The following is a 17,614-nucleotide window of genomic DNA, read 5'->3' as shown; positions in this document are numbered from 1 at the left end:
TTGACCTAGGGCTTCTTTAGATTTCTTTAGTATTTGTGATCATTAGTATTAACTGCTAACTTGCAGAAGTTAGAATCACTGGAAAGATGGGCATCTTGGCCTGACCTTTGGGGGATTATCTTCATTTTGTTAATGGAAGTAGGGAGAGCCACCCACGGAAGGTGGCCCCATTTAAGGACTAGGTCTGAACGAAAGGCAGGAGGGATCCCCTGGATGCTTTTGTCAGAGTATTTTAGAAACAGGAGAGGGAGCATAGACAGGCCTCTTATAGTGCTGAGGCGAAGGCACAGGACAATGGGTAAGTTATATAATGAGAAATGTAGTTGTCCAATAGACATACTTTCAAATTACCAACCTCATCAATCATACAAAAACTACAGCTGGAACACTGGGATATGCTAGGGATGGAACCCAGGGTCTAATGCTTGTTAGGCATGTGCTAATTATGGTGAGGTGAGGGGATTAAAAGCCTGATGACGCAAGTCTAAGTTGGTGTTGGTGGTGGAGAAATGAGTACAACATAGTGACAGTACAAGTCAGCATAGAAGCTTTGACAGCAATTGGTGTGACTTTTAATTTCAACTCTACATACCCTTAGCAGTTCTCAGTGCTTCTCCACCTTCCTAAGGCTGCGACCCTTGAACACAGTTCCTCATGTTGCAGTGATCCTTGACCATAAAATTATTTTCATTGCTTCTTCATAGCTGTATTTTTTTGCTACTGTTATGAGTTTTAAGGTGAATATTTGTGTTCTCTAATGGTCTTAGGCGAACTCTGCATGAAGTGGAAATGTATGGGTTCTTTGGAAAGTCAGTTGTGTTAGACGGTGTTCTGTTGGGGTAAACAGGTGAAGGAGTGTTTTCTTGAAGTGGACATAGGTAAAAGACTAAGACAGACTCCTGAAGGAATGCTTCATTGAAACAGACACAGATGAAAGGTGTTCTATTAAAAACCAAGCATATAAAAGGACATATGATGAAGGATTCTTCATTAACAATTCTATATGTATTATGTTGGGTAGTTGAGCTCTGTTTGTCGGGACTCCATAGAGAAAAACACATCTAGAAACTTCTGGCGATGTGTCGCAGCTTCTTTTTTTTTTTTAATACATTTTTTAAAGATTTATTTATTTATTATATGTGTGTACACTGTAGCTGTCTTCAGATACTCCAGAAGAGGGCATCAGATTTTTGTTACAGATGGTTTGAGACACCATGTGGTTGCTGGGATTTGAACTCAGAACCTTTGGAAGAGCAGTCGGTGCTCTTAACCACTGAGCCATCTCACCAGCCCGTGTCGCAGCTTCTTACTGCTTTCATGGACTCAGACGGATTGACAGAGAAATGTCAAGTGAGACAAATATACATGTTGAAGCAAGAAGTATGTTGAGGCAAGACTCATGGAGGACAAGTGATGTTTAGAGGGAGAATAAATAGAACTCAATGGACAATGATGGAGGCTGAGCTTGGCTTGCTTGTAGAGTTAGCTATACAACACTTGCTGGTCTTGTGTCTTTGTTGATCTTCGCTTTGTTGATAGAGGCATAGCTGAGAACTTTTCCTGGCATTCCTGTTGGTCTCTTGTTGACTCGTGTCAAGGCTGAGACATGGCTGTCTCTATTGGATCCTGTCTTCGTTATTGATGTATGTTTATTATCTTGACTCTATCGAACTGGACTCTTGATATATCTATGAAGTGTTTATGAGTAGATCAAGCTGCCTCTGCTGACTCCTGTGAACTAAACTGTTGATTTCCTGACAACACAGGTAGGATTTGTTCCAAAGAACAATTTCTAAATAGGCTCACTTCCCCTGTATCCTTTCTGTTCCACTAATTCTGGTGGGTAATGGGGTAGAAGGGAGGTTAAAGCGTTTATGAACCATCATTTAAAAATAGACTTTAGGACTGGAGAGATGGCTTAGCAGTTAAGAGCACTGACTGCTCTTCTGAAGGTTCTGAGTTCAAATCCCAGCAACCGCATCGTGGCTCACAACCATCTGTAATGAGATCTGACGCCCTCTTCTGGTGTGTCTGAAGACAACTATAGTGTACTTAGATATAATAATAAATAAATCTTTTTAAAAATATACTTTAAAAATTTAAGTAATATCTATGAAAGTGTTGTTGGACCCCTCGAAGTTATCATGGGTCACAGGCTGAAAATGGCTGCTTTAAACCAAACTGTGGCCAGGGATGTGTCCTATCTAAACACACTGAGCAAAGTGTACTTTTGATGTGTAGAATGGTTCGAGAGAGAACCTAAACATATACTAATAGGAAGGACTCGATAACTTATGGGTCATCTGTGTCTCCATCTGCTGCTGTTAAGAAGGATAAAATAAACCCAATGCTGGCAGATAGGATAGGAAGGACTGTGCACAAAATATTGTTAAGTCATTAAAAGAAGTTGTAGGATAATAGGTGGAATTTGATCTCATTTTTCAAAAATGCTGCATATGGAAAAATACCCACTAAGCCAGTAAAAGAGGAAAATTGCAAAAGCTGAGGGATGACTTTTTCTGTTTTGATTTTATATGCTTCTACATTATAATTTTTATAGCAATTCTAAATGACTCCTGTTGTTAACACAGCATGTAATTTTATAGACAGGCTTTCACAATTCTGGTTCTCCCAGCCCGTCCCCCACACTATGTTAGCCCAACTGTTCTCTCTGTCCTTGTTTGGGGAACTTTTTGTTTTTGTTGGTTTGTTTTGTTTTGTTTGCTTTACCTTTGCATGTGTCTGCACGTGCGCAGGTGTATGAGCACCGCATCGTGTGGAGGTCAGAGGTCAATATTTTCTATGGCTCGCCGCATTCATTTTTGACACAGGGTTTCTCACTGAACCCAGATCTCATCCACTTGGCTAGCCTTATGTGTCAGTAGGTGCTCACCATCCACTCTCTGCCCTATAAACACTGGGCTTTCAGAACACTCTGCCATACCAGGCTTTTGGGTAGATATTAGAGTTGGAAATGTAGGTTCTCACTCTTGTGTGGCAGGCAACCTCCTCATTTACTGAGCCATCTCCCCTTGGAAGGCATTTTTATATAGAAACCTTCCCTGCTAATAATAAAACAAGATGTGATGTCAAAAATGTGCAAACTATGGGGAAATCAATGACAATTAGACCATGAATCACTCTCTCGAAGTGAACTGGCACACACTTTGCCAAACCTTCCCTTTCGAAACCTTTCGAAATCTAGAATGGTGGGAAAGGTCGGTAGAGTGCTGACCCTTTAGAGCGGTGGTTCTCGCCCTTCCTAATGCTACAACCCTTTAATACAGTTCCTCATGTTGTGCTGACCCCCGACCATAAAATTATTCCCATTGTCTTTTCATAACTATAAGTTTGCTACTGCTATAAATAATAATGTAAATATCTGATATGCAGGATATCTAATATACATACAGCCTCTGTGAAAGGATTTTTCCACCCAAAGGGGTCGCCACCAACGGCTTGAGGATTACTGCTTTAGGGGGTCATTTAAAAAAATTAATCATTCCTTTTTTTATATCTCAAATGATATACCACTTCCCAGTTATCCCTCCACAAGACCCCCCATCCCACATCTGCCCTCTCTCCCCTCCCCTTTGCCTTTATGAGAGTGCTCCCACACTCACTCACCCTCTCCTATCCTACCGCTCCAGCATCTCCTTACACTGGGTCATCAGACCACCATAGGACCAAGGACCTCCCCTCCCATTGATGTCAGACAAGGCTGTCCTCTGCAACATATGTATCTGGAGCCCTGGATCCTTCCCTGCACACTCCTTGGAGGTGGTATAGACTCTGGGAGCACTGGATGGTCAGGCTTACCTATGTTGTTCTTCCTATGGGGTTGCAGTCCCCCTCCACTCCTCTACTCCTTTCCCCAGCTCCCCCACCAGGCTCCCCAAGCTCAGTCTGATGGTTGACTTCAAGCATCCACATCTGCATTGGTCAGTTGCCGGCAGAACTCTCCCAAGAACAGCCATGTTCCTGGCAGCAAGTGCCTCCTGGGAAAAGTAACAGTGTCAGAGTGTCTGCAGACAGGATGGATTTCCCAGGAGGGACTGTCCCTGGATGGCCCTTCCTTTAGTCTCTGCTCCATTTGTTGTCCTCGTTCTTCCTTTGGACAGGAACGTTTCTGTGTTAAAAACTTTGAGATGGGTGGGTGACCCCCATCCTTCCACCTGGGGCTGTGCCTATCTACTGGAGGTGGTCTCTACAAGTTCAGTCTCCTTAGGGGTTCATTTATAAATTGCTTGCCAGTTCTGGCTTTTTGAATTCCCACTCTGTCCATCATAGGCCTGGTGGGAATAGGTTTTAATCTTTCTGCCAATTGGTATCTTTTATGTTAATCTTGTTACCTCCAGAACCTCCTTCTCTGAGAAAAGTTTTTAATTCTACCAAAGGTTGTTCATCCCTACAAGGGCCCCCTGTTTTCTGAATCTCTCTTGCTCCTTCCCATGGATTAGCCAATCACATCAGACTGTGAAGCACAGCTCCACCAATGAGATGAGATGCAGTCACTATCGCTGTTGAAGATGAAACACAGGGGCCATCTTGGCTGAGTGTGTGTGCTCACCTTTTTGCAAAAAGAAATCACCTTGCTGACTTACTTTTGCTTCGTTTGTGTGTTTGCTTTGTGCAAACCCTAAGATTATTCTTTTCCCTCACTTCTCTGCCCTATTTTAATACCTCAAGAAGTCTGACAAATAATATCCCATTGCTCAATCATTAGTAATACTGAGATTGATCCCAGGGTGATAGTGGTGCACTTTAAACTGTGTTGGTGGTGTGAATAGGACTCAGGCAGTCATAGACTCATGTGTTTGAATGCTTGGCCCATAGGGAATGGCTCTATAAGGAGGTGTGGCCTTGTTTGAGTAGGTATAGCCTTGTTGGAGGAAGTGTTTCTCTGTGGGGACAGGATTTGGGGTCTGATATGCTCAAGCTATGACAAATGAAGCTCAAATCGGTCTCCTTCTGCTGCCTGCAGATCAGGATGTGGAACTCTTGGCTCCAGCTCCAGCTCTGTGTCTACCTGTATGCTACCATGGCAATAAGGAACTAAAGCTCTGAAACTGTAAGCCAGCCCCAATTACATGTTTTCCTTCATTAGACTTGCTGTGGTCATGGTGCCTCTTCACAGCAATAGAAACACTAAGCCAGGTAGGTTTCCCTTTGGGGACTGGGCAGTATTCAGTACAATGCGCTTCAGCACTTTAAGGTTATCTTGCATTCATATATCTTCCCCCCAAAGACTTTACCACCGATAGTTAATTTCCACCTAAGGCAGTGTTTTCATTTGGGCTCAGAAAGGTGATTTTTCTCATTCTGTATTTCCTTCTATTGTACAGGCCATGTTGTAATAAGTAAAGCTGTCCGTCCTCACCTAGGAAGACTTGTTTATTCTGAAACATAACTCCCACTGGAAGGGAAGGATATTTAACCTCTACTTAATTCTCATTCAATATTTGTTGGCCACTTAGCGAGCCTTTGTAAATGCTCTTTCCAGGCCCCTGTCTATTTGCAGTGAGAGTGTTCCATATTCTTTTATTGACATGTTGGCATTCCTTGTCATAATTAATGTCTATCCCCTTCGTTTGTTGCTTAAATTTTAATTGAACTGTTTTTTTTAAATGCAAACATGTTTTGTGCTTTTATTTCCTCTGAGGTATTACCTTTTTTCCCAGTGACTTTTCATTTCATCCATTCCCAGACACTCTTCTTGTCCAAAGCCAGTCCTTCTTTATTTTCTATAATTGTTTCCCAGTTGAATTTTTCTATAGTTATAGAACATGCTTCTTTTTAAATTTATTTTACTTTATGTATATCAGTGTTTGCCTGCATTCATAGATGTATGTGATACTCATGAGTACCTATTTGGAACTAGGCTCATAGGTGGCTGTGAATCACCATGCAGTGCTGGGGATGGAATCTAGGTCCTTTGGTATTGCAGTTCTAGAAATGAAACATGACAAATGGCAGAGGCATATATCTTGCTCTTCCACTCCCCCAACATTTACTAATTTCTTTTGTGTGAGTGTGAGTGTGTGTGTGTGTGTGTGTGTGTGTATGTGTGTGTGTGTGTGTGTATGTGTGTGTATGTGTGTATGGTGTGTGTGTGTGTGGATGAGTGTGAGTGTGAGTGTGTGTATATGTGTATGAGTGTGTGTGTGTGTATGAGTGTGAGTGTGTGTATGTGTGAGTGTGTGTGTGTATGTGTGTGTGTGAGTGTGTGAGTATGTGTGTGTGTATGTGTGTATGTATGTGTGTATGTGTGTGTGTATGTGTGTATGTGTGTGTAGTGTGTGTGTGTGTATGTGTGTGTAGTGTGTGTGTATGTGTGTGTGTGTATGTGTGTGAGTGTGTGTGTGAGTGTGTGTGTGAGTGTGTATGTATGTGTGTGTATGTGTGTGTGTATGTGTGTGTGTATGTGTGTGTATATGTGTATGAGTGTGTGTGTGTATGAGTGTGAGTGTGAGTGTGTGTGTGTGTATGTGTGAGGGTGTGTGTGTATGTGTGAGTGTGTGTGTGTATGTGTGTGTAGTGTGTGTGTATGTGTGTGTGTATGTGTGTGTAGTGTGTGTGTATGTGTGTGTGTATGTGTATGAGTGTGAGTGTGTGTGAGTGTGTGTGTGAGTGTGTATGTGTGTGTATGTGTATGAGTGTGAGTGTGTGTGAGTGTGAGTGTGTGTGTGAGTGTGTGTGTGAGTGTGTGTGTGTGAGTGTGTATGTATGTGTGATGTGTGTGTGTGATGTGTGTGTGTGATGTGTGTGTGTGTGTGATGTGTATGTGTGTGTGTGTGTGTATGTGTATGAGTGTGAGTGTGTGTGTGTGTGTAATCAGAGGACAGTTTGAGGAAGTTTGTCTTCCCTTTTATCAAGGTGGGACAAGGGCCTTTCTGTGTTGAGCTGTCTTAACAACTCTCTTCATTTTTAAAAAGGACATTTATCCTATTACAAAGGCCCTGTCCTCAAGACCTAATCTAGCCTCCATTACCTCCCAACTCCATTTCCCATTTCCTCCATAATCTCCAACTACTCCCACAGTGGGATCTGAACTTCAGGATATGAATCTGGAGAGCATGGACATTTTGCCCATCTTACCACTCGGATCGTACCACTCGTGTTTGCAGTCGTCCATCATACTACCTTCCCTTCTTGAAGTTTTCTCTCAGGAAGAGAGGGCTACCTCATTCCTGGAGACAGGATTTGAGGCACGTCCACGGATTGACTGTGGTAGTTCTGGTATCTACTCTGTTCAGTGGTTCCTAAACACTGCAACTCTTAAGGAAACGCTCACCCCATGTAAGCTCTGAGCCGTGAAATGTCCTTTAAGTGGCTTTTGTACACTTCTGATATATCCCTGTCAATTGTTGACATTTCCACACAGTGACCCCAGACGCACACATTCCTTTCTCTGCCCTGGCCCTGAGACTATGGCACCACCATCGATTTCTGGTTTCTTTACTGAAAGTGGCATTTTAAACCTGATTTTTTAAAATTCCTTTTCCTAATCCCAGAGGCCTGGCTCCTGTTTTCCCAGTGTGTGTGCTCCTTTGCTCAGTCTTAGGAGATACAAAAAAAAAAAAAAAAAGAGTTTCAGAATTGCTAATTAGATTTCACTATTAATAAGTCTTTATTTTTCCTTTTGGAGTAAAATTTAAGAAACAAAACAAAACAAATGAACTGCAAGGAAAAATCTCTGCATTAGGGGCTGGTGAGATGGCTCAGTGGGTAAAGGTGCTTAATGCCAAGACTGATGTATGCTTTTCACTCCACTGTCTTTCTCTCTCTGTCTCTCTCTGTCTCTATCTCTGTCTGTCTCTCTCTCTCACACACATACACACGCCAATTGAAATGCGTATCTTAGTGTTATCCCAAACTCCCGTCAAAGGATGCCTTTCACGAATGTTTCTTATAATTACTTTTGTGTCCCAAAATGTGCTTTCCCTGGGTGAAGATTCTGTGTGCACTTGAAAAGGATGTGAGTTCCACTGCTGTCTAGTGGAGTGCTCTCTGGAGTGCCGCCATGGCAGACTGCTCATCTTCTATGTCCTTACCTACTTTCATTGACTTCCTCCCTCACTAGAGAAGGAAGTATTCTGAGCTTTCCATTGATATTCATGGCTGTATCTGTTTCTCCTCTCAGTTTACCCGTGTCTGCTCTTTGCAATTTTCTTTCTGATGTCGCTACAAACCATCATTCTTCAACCTTGAGGACATTCCCAGCTCTCATGTTTTCTTTGATAGGAACATGACTATTTTCATCTTATTTTATTTAGTTATTGGGTTTTTCCTTTTTTAAAAGAAAATTATCATTGTTAACATAGCTGTGCATTCATTGTTAAAGCAGAAAACTTATAGAGAGCATAGGTTGGGTTATGCCTTTAAAAAAAATCCAATGTACTAATATTTGCCTTTTACTTGAGGTGTTGAGAGCACTTACATTTCATTTAAACTGTCCCTGTGGCTGAGAGTGAGTATAACATATTGATATCCATCCAAATTGGGTTTTGTTCCAGTTTTCCTTATTTCATTTTTGGTAGGAAGGGGACAGGATTGCACTGTGTGACTTACGGTCTAGAACTCACTGTAGAGCCCAGGCTGGCTTTGAATTTATGACAGCCTTCCTGCTCAGCCTCCCTGGGATTACAAGCATGTACCACCACGACCAACATTCTTCTCTTCTTTTGAGTTATTTATGGTACTTCATTAAAACAAAGATTTATTTTATTTCACGTGTATGAAGGTTTTGTCTGTGTGCATGTTTGTGCATCATGTTCATGCACTGTCAGAAAAGGCTATCAGAGCCGCCAGGACTGGACTTACAGGTGTTTGTTCACTGTCCCGTGGTTGTTGGGAACTGACCTTGGGTCCTATTCGAGAGCGATAAGCACTCAGAACCTCTAAACTCTCTCTTTATCCCCTGGAACTGCATTTTTAGCAGCCAATAAACTTTTGGGTGTCTCTATTTTCCTTGTACTATATTCAAATAATATTATTTCACTTTATGTGTGTCATAAGAACCTTATAACAATCCGATATCCATAGTTGTGGGCCCTGTAGCCATGGATTTAACCCACACATTTAAGATATTTATGGGGAAATTTCATCATACTGAGCAAGTATAGATTTCATTCTCTAAACAGTAAGTTTTAGGAGTGATGTGGCCTTTCTGTATAAGCTGATACAAGTAAACTAGAGGTGATTTAAAGTGTAAAGAGGATGTGAAGAGCAGCTTTTCAATATTGTTTGTGGTAATTAAATATTATCTCCAAAGTGTTGCTTGTCTAGGGGCCTCTCTACTGAATGCTCTATGTTTCTTTTGTGTGTGTGTGTGTGTGTGTGAACTCTTTATCTTTGGAATTTTTTCGTTTTCTTTCTTCTTTGCTGAGAAAGAGTCTTGAGTGGCTCAGAACTGGACTCGCTATGTGGCTGAAGGTGGCTCTTGAGCTCTCTGTCTGCCTGTCCCTACCTCCTGCATGCTGGGATTACAGGCATAGACCACCACACACTCTATTGAGTTGCACTCCCAGTCTCGTCAAGTTTTCTCAACTTGCTATAAAATAAAACGTTTATTTGGAACATAAAGAGGTCTCCGTAAAGAACAAAGTCAGATGAAATACGCAGGTCCTGTACTGGATCCTAGTTACAAACCAACCATCAAAAAATATCCCTTTGGGCCTGCAGGTTGCCTCAATGGGTAAAGGACCTGACTGCCATCCTCAGGAGCCACATGGCAGAGGAACTTACTCTACAAAGTATCCTCTGAAAGCCAGGGATGGTGGAACAACCTTTAATCCCAGCACCCATGAGGCAGACAAGTTTCAGACCAGCCAGGGCTACAGAGTGAGACCTCAAATGCCAGCACTTGGGAGGCAGAGAGGCAGGCAGATTTGAGTTCAAGGCCAGCCTGGTCTACAGAGTGAGTTCCAGGATAGCCAGGGCTAAACAGAGAAACCCTGTTTCAAAAAATCAAAATCAAACAAACAAACAAACAAACAAAAAACTAAACTTCTTTCAAAGAGGTTTCACCCCATTTCCTTGATTATTATCTCTTTTCTAAGAGGAAGAAAGACTTGACTTGTTTGGAATGAGCTGTGATCCGGATAAGGTGTGGAGGAGGAGGAGGTAGGTGGTCCACACACAAGGCAGGTCTGCCCTAGAAGTTGAGATCCCATCCCAAAGACTAGTTTGTTTAGTGACAGTGTCTTACTCTGAATCCCAGGCTGGCCCCCAAGTCGCAACCATCCTCCTGCTTCAGCCTTCTGTAATGCTGGTTTTACAGGCGAGTGGCATGCCTGGCTCTCAAGTCGCTCTAGTCCATAACTTGGGGGAAGGCGCGCGGGCGCGGGGTGGGGGTGGGGGTGGGGCAGCCTAACTCTTACCAATAGCAAACTTGATTAGGGTTTCATTCTCTTCCGACAGAGAGTCAAGGAATAAGTCCAGGACTTGTAGTTGCCGTAGGTACTGGTAGTTGCCCGGGTCATAAGCGAAGTTGGCGAGGTTGGCGAGGACTTGCTCCTTGGCATCTTGGCTCTCAGTTTCCTGGAACTCTGTGACCAGCGCCTGCAAGTAGCCTAGCCGCCCGACGTTGAGGGTCTATCTTGGGTTTCTGTGCCATGGCTGGGACGGCGGAGTAGGGAGCTCGGGTAGAGGCCACAAGGCCTGGATCCTGACCTGTCCGGGCGGCGACAGAGCGGCAGCAAACCCAGTCTTTTCCTGAGATCCGCGTCTGCAGCTGGGGATGAGCTGTGGGGGTGGCCAGGGGTCTCAGGATCCTGTCTGAGCTGGGTTTGAAAACCAAAATTCAACCCGGGCGAGACGCGGTGGCTTTTCGGAACCGAAGGCAGGCACGCCCCTTACCGCGCTCCCTGCACCGCTTCCCCTATGTTTCTAATGAGGTTTTTTTTTTTTTTTTCTTTCCTGGACTAATTACTTAGAACCTGAATGTTTCCAAACTCCTTGGAAACTCTAGTAATTGTTTCCACTTAACTTTCCCAGTAGCTGCTATTTGCCTAGGACCTTCATGTATTCTCCTGGAGCTCTTCCTCTGCTCTCAGATTAAAGCTCTTGCTCGTCTCCTCCTTACCATGAGGTTGAACGTCTGCTTGGCTTTCTTCTAGCCCGTGCTTCCAATATTATTCCCAGAGAGCAATCTTGGAAAATCTGGGGGTTCGCTCTGTTGGCTTCTTTCTATGATCATAAAGTGACTGCCAGGTTGAAAAATGGCTGCAAGTGCTTGTTCCTCTGACTTGGTTTTGTTTCCTTTTGATCATGCTAGGAAGCAACATCCTGCCTTCAATGCCAATGTGGTGGTTTTTGAATAGCACACCAGTGGAGTCATGTAACATGTGTTTTTGTGTCTGGCTTATTTTAGTCTTGTGGTGATATGTATGAAGTTGGTGATTATTGTTCTTTTTCCTTAGACTGTGTGACTAGTCTACCACCTATTCATTCTGTAGACATTTTAATACACATGAATACATTTCTGCTGAAACTTTATCTCAGAGTGGAATGCTCTGTTAAGTCATATTAAGAATTACCAAATGCATAATTAGTTCAGATCTCCCCTCTGAGCCCTAGGCATACTTATCCCCAACTGCCTCTTGACAGTCCCATTTATAGGTCTTCAAATTTAACATAGCCCACATGTTTGCTATACTTTGTGAATCCTAATGGCTTCTTAACCCATCTAGTTACCTAAGGCACCATGTTTAATAGTCTCCTTTTTTTTGACCTGCTCCAGAAAATCAGTCCATTAAGACCCATGAATTCCACCTATGATTTATTAATATCTTGAAATTGTCCATCTCTTTCTGCCTCTACTACCATTATCTTTGTTTAAGCCATCATCATTTGTGGCCTTGACCAATACAACTGCCTCCAAACTGGCCCATCAGTAACCCTTCTTGCTCCCTATCCATCCATCTCCATAAACAGCAGAATGAGCTTTAAAATATGTAAATCAGATCCCACTTAAGAGTCTTTATTAGCTCCGTGAATTGATCTTAGGGTGTGTTGCTGAAGTCTGAACTGTATAAAGTAGCCAAGGAGAGTTAGACCTTGCCTCATCTCAGTCTAAACTTCTTGCCCCTACATACTTTCTGTTTTAGGCTTTTTATTGATGAGATTAACCATGGTGACCAAAGGCAACTGGGTGTGGAAAGGATTTATTTCATCTACGAAAGGAAGTGAGGGCAGGAGCTCAAGGCAGGGATCTGGACAGGAAGTGAGGCAGAAGTCATGGAGGAGTGCTGCTTACTAGCTTGCTCCCTATTGCTTGCTCAGCCTACTTTCTGGTACAACATAGGACTACCTGCACTGGGGTGAAGACCGCCCACATTGGGCGGGGCTCTCCTGTATCATCATCAATCAAGGCAATATCCTACACACTTGCCCACTAGGCCAATTTTACAGAGGGTTTCTCAAGATTCCTTCTTTTAGCTCTGTGAAGGTTTCTGTCAAGTAGACAGAAACCAACCAGCACGACTTCCTAGTACAATTAAATGCTCACAAATAATGTTTCCAGGGTCTAGAACATTTTTAAGGGTCCATTAATACACCTTGACCTTAAAAGGTACGTAATCATGGAGCTCTTCCCCGACAGTCCACAACTCATTCATCAATGTACCTATTAGTTTTTCTTCACAGTACCAGTCAAATGTACATTTCTGTAACAATTTTGCCTTAATGCCTTTTATTCTTATTACACCTTAAAAGGAGTGCTGTGGACATTCCTGTAAAACATGCTTAAGATGCTGCCGACCATTTAATTGACATTCAGCATATCCTTGTTTAATACTACTTAACCTCCCGAAGGCTGGGAGGAGCTACTGAGGCTTTTCTCTCTGTTTTGCTAAATTTCTTTGTGTAGTGCCTGAAGGAAGAAGATCCTTTCCCTGTTCATCAGAGAGAGCTTTTCCTCTGTCCCGAGTGGCGCACGAGAGACAAACTGCTTCCCGACACAAAGCAGCAGGTGAAGGAGATTAGCCTTATTTCTGAAGGACAGCATAATTCTGTTCTTAGGAAAAGGCAATCTCCTGGCGCAGGTGCAGGAAAACCTGCCAATCTCCGCCGGAGGAGGCGGAGATAGGGCGGTCCTCGGAAAGGGGCGGGTCTTCGGATGCTTCCCACGGCGCCCGATAGGTTCGCGCGAGCTCCGCCGGCGCCAGCCACGTTGGACGCGGGCATCCCCGCTGGAAGGCCACTCCCGGCCCCACAATGCACTGCGTGGCACGTCACTCCGAGCCGCGGGTCCCGGAGCGACAGGTACGGTCCGGCCCCTCTTTTCAGCTTCCTCTGGGTCTCCCGGAGCTCCGGCCGGCTGCTCGCGCCGCTCTCTCGGAGTTCCACCTCGGCTAGACCGGTAGTGTCCGAGCCGGAGCTTGGTGGCGGTGGCCTCAGAGCTTAGGAGGACGGGCGTGCAGGGTCCGGGTCCCTGCGACCTAAGGCTGCGAGCCTCGCGGGCGGCGGTTGCTGTTTGGCAGGCCTGTCCTAGGATGGGCGGTTGGAGTAGGGGCTGCTGACTGGGAGGGACGGCCGCCCCGGGCTGCCAGCGAGCCTTAGTGTTGACTCCCTGGCTCCCGATGTCAGCAGCACACCGACTCACTCGGGCTGGTAGGTGGCCCGAGAGAGCTTGAGGTGGCATTCCGACTTTCTTTTGGGCGGGGTAGCTTGTACCCTGTGATTTGTAAAGTCTGAATGGGCGTTGCAGTTGGACTTCTTACTCGTTGGCTCTGGGAAATCCCGTGAGGCCCTGTTTAAAGGTGCTTTGCGAGACTCTGTGGCAAAAAAGAAATTGGCTCCACAAGTGGGAATCTCCTGCTGCTTAGCTTCCGGGATCACCATCACCTGGGGCAGGTGGAACTCTTCAGAACCCGCCCCTCCTGTGCTTAACCCTGGGCAGAGCCTGGGTGTCCCGCCAGGCTACACGTGATAGAATCCCAGCGGATTAGTACAACCACCATTTTTTTAAAAACGGAATCACATTCCATGTTACTGGTACCCACTCGTTTGCTAGTACTGTGAGAAGTCAGGCGGTTTCTTAAACAATACTTAGAACTTCTAGTGTGTAAAGGAAGGCTGAGAACTGAACATGACACCCGTAACCAAAAGTTACTAAAGGATCGGCCGTTTTCCACTTAAGAGGATCACATCAGTTTAGTACTTGATTTTTAGAGACTGGGTAAAGTTTAAGTATATTTTAGTTTGGTGTATGAAAAGACACTAGCAAAGATACTTGCCACCTTCCTCTCCATGTAGTAAAGAAGCCTGGGTATGTTTAGAGGCAGTGTTTTGTAGAGTTATTAGAGTTAGTAACAAATTATTACTTACTAGGAGTTGAACAAATGACTTAAACTTTTGGGACTTGTGTTTCTTCCAAAGCAAAGTGAAACAAATACCCAACCTTACCGGTTCCCGGAAGGTTCAAATGAGGTGTATGAATTGGATCTTAAATTCAAATTAAAAAAAAAAAAGATGGATAACTCCTATATCATTCTGTCATATTGCACCTCTGGGCACTGTAGGCAGGTCATCATTAGAGCTTGCAGGGTTTGTAGTTGGGTGAAATGGATGGCTGCCTTTCTCCAGTCGCTTGTATAGCAACTTGTAGCACAATGAACACTGACCAGTAGGGGTGAAGTGTATGTGTGCCACAGCATAGGTATGCAGGTCAAAGGATAACCTAAGGTATTGGTTCTTGCCTTCCCACCTTGTTTGAGACAGGGTCTCTTGTTCACTACAATATACCAGGCGATCTGACCTCAGAGCTCCTGGGAATTCTTTGTGTCTCCAATTCCCATCTACCTGTAGGAGCCCTGGGTTATAGATATCTCCTCATATAACCACGTCTCAATTTTTCTTGTGTTCTGGAAAGCCAAACTCACGTCATCAGATGGCTTGCCCTACAAGTGTTACCATTCAGCCATCTCCCCAGCTTGCAAATGCTGCTTTTAAAAGCTTGTTTGGTAGTGGGAGAAATGGCTCAGTGGTTAAGAGCTTTTGTTACTCTTGCAGAAGACTCTAGTACCCCCATAGCTGCTCACAACTATCTGTAACTCTAGTTCCAACATATCAGGTTCTCCCTCTCTGTTCTCCAAGGGCACCGGGCATGCACATGGTGTGCGTACATACATGTGGGCAGACACTCATACACATAAAATAAGTTATATATTTTTTAAAAATGTGTTAAGTGGAAGGTTCTTGGAATATATTGTGTTATCTTAATACTCTGATTATTACTAATTTTGAAAGTTGTATAAATGCTTACCAGTTTTGGCCTTGATTTTTATTTAATTCAGATTTCTCATTTTATTTTAGGTCTTCTGTGGGTTGAAATGTCTATGATTTTATCTGCCTCAGTCATTCGTGTGAGGGATGGACTACCGCTGTCTGCATCCACTGATTATGAGCAGAGCACAGGAATGCAGGAGTGCAGAAAGTACTTTAAGATGCTGTCCAGGAAACTCGCTCAATTTCCTGATAGGTGTACACTGAAAACGGGGCGCTATAACATTAAGTAAGACCTCAGTTTGTTTCGCTAGAGTCAGTTGCCTATAGGTTGTCATTTTCATGAAATGTAAATGCTTGCAAGAAAACCTCATGTTTGAGTGACTCTGAAAAACTTGAAGTCAACATTCATGTTCTGAACTTACATTAAATAGTAGCCATGATGTTATTAACCTTTTATCTTTGCAGAGTCCCTGGATTTGATTCTGGCTTTAGAGACTTTATATAAGTTTTACAGATAGTGCTTCCTGTAAATTGCTCAATAACTATTTAGTAGAGTTTTCACATGCACAAGATTGTAGCAGGCAAATTGTAATGGAAAATGTTAAGTACAGTTTTATCCTACTGGGAGGGGAAATTGTCTGTCTGTCTGTCCTTTAAGACTGGGCAATAGGATAGAGTGTGGCTTTACCCTGTGCTGACTGCATCCTTCAGGAAGACTGATATTTGACCCGAACCTTTAAAAATGAAAAAGAAGGCAGTTGTATGAAGGACCCTGTGGGTGGGGAGTAAGGCTGGAGAAACGCTTGGATCCATCTAAAGGGTGGGAGGAGAGCCAGTGGTGCCGGAGCACCTGGGGTCAGTCAGGGACAGGCTATTTAGGATCCTCTACGCTGTGATGAGTGTGTCCCTTTATTAATCTTGTGCAATAGGAAGCTACAGGGAAGTTTTAGGCTGGAGAATTGTATGGTCTGGTCTTGGCTTGGAGTGGATGGAACAAGGCACTTTGAAGAGCAGACTGAGCAGGAGCAGAGTGACAACTAGGGGGCGCTGTAGAAACGACAGGCGCAGCTTGAGTGGGTAGTAGAGTATTTGGAGTTAAGCTGCATTTCAGGCCTGTCACCTGTAAACGGCCCTGAGAGGCTTTAGGGTGCAAAGGAAAAAGAAAAGAATCATATGTAGATTTTTGGCCTTAGAAACTGCATGCCTAATGGGACTAAAATGAGCAAGACTAGAAAGGTTTAAGTTGCATTTCACTGGTAAGGGTTCTGTTTGGGCATGTTAAATCTGAGATGTCCAAGGGGCATGGTCAGCTGGGTGTATGAGCCTGGGGCTTAGCAAAGAAGACAGTTGTGGGGTTTAGATTTAGAAATCAGTTTATGATTTGTTAAAATGGAAACTGTTAAAACTGTGGAAACAAATGAGACCACTTTGGACAGCATCCATACGAAACAATTAGAACAGTTAACCCAGGGTCCATGATGCTAATTATGAACATAGAAGGAAGGCAGATAGTAACAAAGTGGGTTTTATCAGCAACATAGCTTTATTATTAAGATCAGACACTATATTTTGAAGAATTAAAAGTTGCCTAAGGCGGGACGAGGCATCACAGCTAAGAGTAAGGCAGGGAGGTAGGAGAAGCAGTGTGAGAGCCACATGGCAGGTTGTTACCTCGTTTGACTTGGTGCTGGCGGATGAAGATTAGCAGGTAGCTATGAGACAAGTGTGATGACTAGTGTGGCTCCAGGTTCTGCTGCCTGAAAGTTCAGGTGGAGGGAAATTACTGTACACAGCAGGCTGCAGGTCACCGATGCAGGTTTGAAGAAAGCCATTTGATTAAAAAACAAGCAGGGTAAGGAGTGGTGTGTCCTTACTCTCAGGACTCAGGAAGCGGAGGCGGGCGGATCTGTAAGTCCCAGCTAGCTAGAACTACATAGAAACAGAGAACAAGGTACAAAACCAAAGCAGACCCAAGACTATAGAACAGAGAGTAAAACAGAAAGTTTATCAACATGCTACTCCTGTGTAAAAATAGATTTACAAATGAGAAAGAAAATGCTGAACAGAAAGATGGCTCAAAGGACGAAATGGTCAAACCTGTGAAGTGGAATACGAGAGATGAAGAAAAGGAGCGAAGAGAACTGCACAGAAATGAGCAGTCCTTGGAGAAGGATGGCTTAGTGGGCTGAGGAGGAGGGACAGTGAAATCCCATGTGATTTTTTTTTTTTTTTAAATAGGAGATGGGGGTCTCACAGTATAGTCCTCGATAGTATTGAACTCATTATGTAGGCCAGCCTGATCTGCCTGTCTCGGCCTATCTTTTGCGGTGTTTTGTTTGTTTGTTTGTTTTCTTTTGTTTTGTTTTTGAGACAGGGTTTCTCT

The 17,614-nt window shown here is 43.7% G+C and overlaps 1 protein-coding gene and 1 pseudogene across 4 annotated transcripts in view; one reads left to right on the top strand and one right to left on the bottom strand.

Moving 5' to 3' along the window:
- Positions 1-10,371: 10,371 nt before the first annotated feature.
- Positions 10,372-10,618, bottom strand: LOC110311301 (annotated as a pseudogene).
- A 2,579-nt stretch (positions 10,619-13,197) lies between these two features.
- Positions 13,198-17,614, top strand: part of Sec22a (SEC22 homolog A, vesicle trafficking protein) — a 49,648-nt gene continuing 45,231 nt past the window's right edge. For 2 of the 4 annotated variants that reach the window (XM_029470635.1, XM_021184866.2), the window contains exons 1-2: positions 13,198-13,266; positions 15,319-15,517. In XM_029470635.1, coding sequence (XP_029326495.1) covers positions 15,336-15,517 — 182 coding nt within the window. In that variant the 5' untranslated portion in view covers positions 13,198-13,266; positions 15,319-15,335. Of the gene's footprint in view, positions 13,267-13,303; positions 13,615-15,318; positions 15,518-17,614 lie in introns of those variants that run through there. The other 2 variants (XM_029470634.1, XM_021184865.2) reach the window with 2 other exon arrangements.

This window comes from Mus caroli, chromosome 16, assembly GCF_900094665.2.
Source record: "Mus caroli chromosome 16, CAROLI_EIJ_v1.1, whole genome shotgun sequence".
Classification (NCBI taxonomy): domain Eukaryota; kingdom Metazoa; phylum Chordata; class Mammalia; order Rodentia; family Muridae; genus Mus; species Mus caroli.
This window is presented reverse-complemented; position numbering and strand designations above follow the sequence as displayed.